The 4,315-nt window shown below is 43.2% G+C and overlaps 1 protein-coding gene across 3 annotated transcripts in view; it reads left to right on the top strand.

Moving 5' to 3' along the window:
• Farp1 (FERM, ARH/RhoGEF and pleckstrin domain protein 1) overlaps window positions 1-4,315 on the top strand; it is a 304,589-nt gene that overhangs the window by 222,767 nt on the left and 77,507 nt on the right. For all 3 annotated transcript variants that reach the window (XM_008823592.2, XM_008823588.2, XM_008823591.3), the window contains exon 5: window positions 1,424-1,502. In XM_008823592.2, the coding sequence (XP_008821814.1) occupies window positions 1,424-1,502 (79 nt within the window). The remainder of the gene's footprint in view (window positions 1-1,423; window positions 1,503-4,315) is intronic.

The following is a 4,315-nucleotide window of genomic DNA, read 5'->3' as shown; positions in this document are numbered from 1 at the left end:
TGTGTGTGTGTGTATGCATGTGTTTGTGTGTGCGTGTGTGTGTCTTGTCTGTCTTTCTGATTGACTGACATAAAAGGGTATGTGTTCTCTCACTCAGTCTCCCTCTCCCTGTAACCCAGGCCAGCCTCAGCCTCCCGCCTCAGCCCCACCCCCCCACCTCAACCTCACTAGTTGGGAATTATAGGCTTACCCCACCATGTTGCCTCAGTGTTATAGTTAATCTGGGAATAGCTCAAACCCTCACTTTAGCATTTCCATGCCTTTTCTTTTTCTCACAGTTTGGTGTCCGTGGCCAATATCTTCTCTTTAGGATACATTGCTTCTTGTTTTTCTTTATAAACTTGAATATATGATCACAAAAATATTTTTTGTAGGGCCTGATGTGGGGTGGTACATGCCTTTAATCCCAGCACTTGGGAGGCAGAGGCAGTCAAAACTCTGTGATATTGAGGCCAGCCTAGTCTACACGAAGAGTTCCAGGCCAGCTGGGGCCATAAGGAGACCCTGTCTCCAATATAAGTGTATGTGTGTTTGATTGTGAAAAGTAGAAGGAAAGTACGTTTTCTGGTTTTATAATAAACGCTACTGTTAAAATTTGGATTCCATGGAGCTAGGAGTGGACCTCAGCTGTTGAGAACTTGCTTAGCATGTGCTAAGGGCCTAGGCTTACCCCTTCCCCACGCTGTCCTATTTATAGCACTTCTATTTCCTTGCTGGTATTCCAGATGGCAGCTCCTGTAAGACTGTCACATATACCAAGAAACAAAAGTCTGACTCCCATTGCAAATCATTACGTTATAGTCTATTTGTTTTTCCACTTTAATTCGGAAGCTATCCGTCTCCTCCTCCCTCCAACCCCGTTTGCTTCTTGATTTTATCCTAACTCCTTAGAAAGATGCCCATGAGACAATAAAGACCCTTGACTGACAATGACAAAGGCAGAGCCCTGTCTCGGTTCTATTCACCCCTCAGGAGAGCACCTGGGAGCTAGAAACATTTGAATGGGGCAGCAGCCATGCTTTGTAGACAGTTCCATACAGTAAACTGTATTATTGACTGATATTTTCAGTATTTCCTCTTCAAGTTACCAAAAACCTATCTATGGATAAAACCTGCATGTTAAATACAGATGGCTTTATTTTTTAAAAAACCTGAGATTTAGGTCTCCAGAAAAAAAAGTTTAATTATTTAATGTAGAGTAGTTTCTTAGGAAGTTGGTCATCTTGTTTACTCCCTGATATGAAAGCGAATTAACAACTGAACTTGACCGGTTGTTGAGTGGCTTGAAGGTGACAGCTGTACTCTGGGACCCTTAGAATGAGATACAGTATTTAGAATCATAATTTGCAGAAAGTCTCCTTTCTTTGAAGGTCTGGATGCACAAATGAGCAAACGCCTGACTTTTGTTGTTCTTCTTCCTTAGGGCCAAAGCATGTTGTTGTTAAGTTTGTGGTGAAATTCTTCCCACCTGACCACACTCAGCTCCAAGAAGAACTCACCAGGTTAGTAGCTGAGCATTTTTTTGCTATACTGTGCAGTTTATAAAAATGTTAAAATTAGCATTCCTTGGGTATACATTCTGTGTGCATAGATGCATGATTTACAAAAGCGATGACTGACTGGAAGAAGATAATGTCGGTATAAATGAATGCTAATGTTCTAGGTCAGCTAAACATTTCTGTAATATTTATTTGACCATATCTGTTCCATGCTCAGTGGTATATCCCTCCTCTTTCCCAACTGTACCTACAAAAGTGAAGAAGAAATGTTTCCTCCAGTCTGATTGCTTGAAGACTGTGATTGCGGAGTGAGATGGCCTTATAACCTGTCAGTGTCAGATTTTTCCATCTTCTGTCAGTCACATCCTGAGACTGTTCTGGGGAGTGAGTCTCTTCTGCGAAATGAAGTTGTTAATTCAGAATTGATCTTCTTTGCTTCTGTGAACTGTAGGTTATTTTCTTTGTAAGTCTGGCCAAGTGGGAGAAGTGTTGGGTCAAGTTTAACCTCACCACTTGCTGGCTGTAGCTGTGCAATTATGTATTTATTCTGCCACTGTTAATTCACCTCTAATAATGCAGAATATGATACTTGTTTGGGCAGAGATGTTTTCAGGATATTACATTATTATATAGAGAGTGACTGGAATCCAAGAGGGACATTAAAGTCACTGTCATCACCATTGTCATCATCACCATCATCTCCATCAACACCATACCTATTCTGCTCATTTTAGTGTGAGGCAAGATTACAGTAGAGAGAAGAGCCGACAGCAACATATGTCGATAAATCTTCCCTCCCATCATGCCCTCATGTAGTATGCTGATCTAACCAGCCATGTTCCTGTCACTTGTGTCTCTCAAGCTATGACCTCTTAAAACTAAGGCACTCAGCTTCCTCATCCCTCTCAGTACAGAGCACAGGAACTGGGGTGGTTGAACCCCATTTTTTAAAGGGGTGGAGACATCAATTTAGTCACCACTATTTGTTGAGTCCACTCTATGTACAGAGTCTTACTCTAGGCTCTGGGAATGTAGTGATGGAAAGGATAAATCTTGACTCTCCTGCATACAGAAAATACTGAAGTAAATGAGCAAAGTATCAAATCCTGGTAAGTGTACTTGAAGTCATTGAAGTGGAATGATGTGATCGGAAGTGACTGGGTGATAACATTAGGTTGCTTGGTCTCTCAAGGAAGCGATGAGAACCTGTCTGTCCTTGTCCGAGGAGGAACTTTACAGAAAGATGAAGCAGCACAGTGCTAATGGCAGAAAGAACACTGCCATACATTAAACATTCATAAAAGGCCAGGGAGATCCGAATGCTGAGGGCGAGGTGCGACAAGGAGAGACAAAGGCCCAGCAGCAGGTAGTGTTGAAGCAACTGCCTTGAAGATGCTGCTGTGTTGATAGAAAACCACGGGGAACCAGTGAGCAGGTGGTTACCATGGCCCATCCACAGTAGAGGCTTTGAACAAAGAAGATGGTAGCAATGGCGGTGGAGAAAAAATGGTGGTATTTGGAATATGTGGGGGCAGCAGGACCCCCTGTCATGGCAATGGACTGGAGGTGAAGTCTGAGAAAGGCAGCAGAGACACTTACATTTTTGAGCAACTAAGTGGTGGTGTAAGTGATTGCTGAAACAGGAAAGCAAGGGTTAAAGGGAAGTTGGGAGAGGCAGAGTCATGGACTTGTTCTGGTCACATGATATCTTCTGTATGGATGACCCTTCACATGTGTGGGATTCCACAGAGAGGTGGAAACAAAGGCTCTTCTCGCCACCTCTAATTTTATGAGTGTGTTGCCTCTGTCTACCCCCACTCACGTGAACAAATGAAGGAATTGAAGGTGCCAGGAGTGGGCAGAAGCTGCTATAAATGGAAGCAGTTCCAACTGAGCTCACAGGAGCCAGGGCTAACTCTTACTCAGCAGGCACTAGGTACAAATGTGTCACTAAGTCTCTGAAAGAGGAGCAGCCAGTGTGCCCGGCTTACAGCTACAGCTTGTGTGGTTAAGAAAGGCGTCAGTCCCAGGAAGCTCTTTCTCATGTTACCCTGATCTGGGAACATGGAGAGTCGGCATAGCCAGAGAGTGACAGATCCTTCCAGGCTTCAGAGAGTCATATGCCCCCCCATGTAGATGTACATACTTTCAAGGCTGTCATGCAGCCCTCTCGACATTGTCACCAAATACTCATAAATCTTGTCAGACTTTGACCAGGAATCTGTCTTGGAACACTTCTTTTTAGACACAGGACACTGTGGGTTGAGAAATGATGAAGTTTTCGAAATGTAATCTTTTTAAATCAGAAAATCCTCCTAGTTATTTGAAAGTTAACCATAACATAGAGCAGAATTAAGGCCCCTAGCACTGTGAAGTATCGGGTTCAGTGGGCAGCTACTACTGATCCCGAAAGATCAAGCCGTCATGCTAGCCCTTCCCTCAGGAATCCATGTGTTCATGACTGAGTTGTTTCATATTCCTTACTTTCCTTCCCTTTGATTTTCCACTGAGAGACAGGGAAGCAGGTGTTGGAGGGCAAGAGAGAGAGCAATAAAGGTCACAGTTGTCAACTGGTATCCGCAGTGATGTTTTATTTGGTGGCTATGCAGTTACCACTTTGTGGGATTTTTTGCTGTTGTTGTTTTGGTTTGGGGGTTCTAATTTAGTTTCTGTTTTTGTCTTTTTGAAACAAGGTCTCCCTGTAGCCCCAGCTGACCTGGAACTCCCTCAGTAGACCAGGCTGGCCTTGATAACGCTTTATTTTTTAGTTCTTAATAATGGAATGCCTTAAATTATTTAAAGAGGATTAGTTATTT

This window comes from Nannospalax galili, unplaced genomic scaffold (assembly GCF_000622305.1).
Source record: "Nannospalax galili isolate Female #2095 unplaced genomic scaffold, S.galili_v1.0 scaffold528, whole genome shotgun sequence".
Classification (NCBI taxonomy): Eukaryota; Metazoa; Chordata; class Mammalia; order Rodentia; family Spalacidae; genus Nannospalax; species Nannospalax galili.
This window is presented reverse-complemented; position numbering and strand designations above follow the sequence as displayed.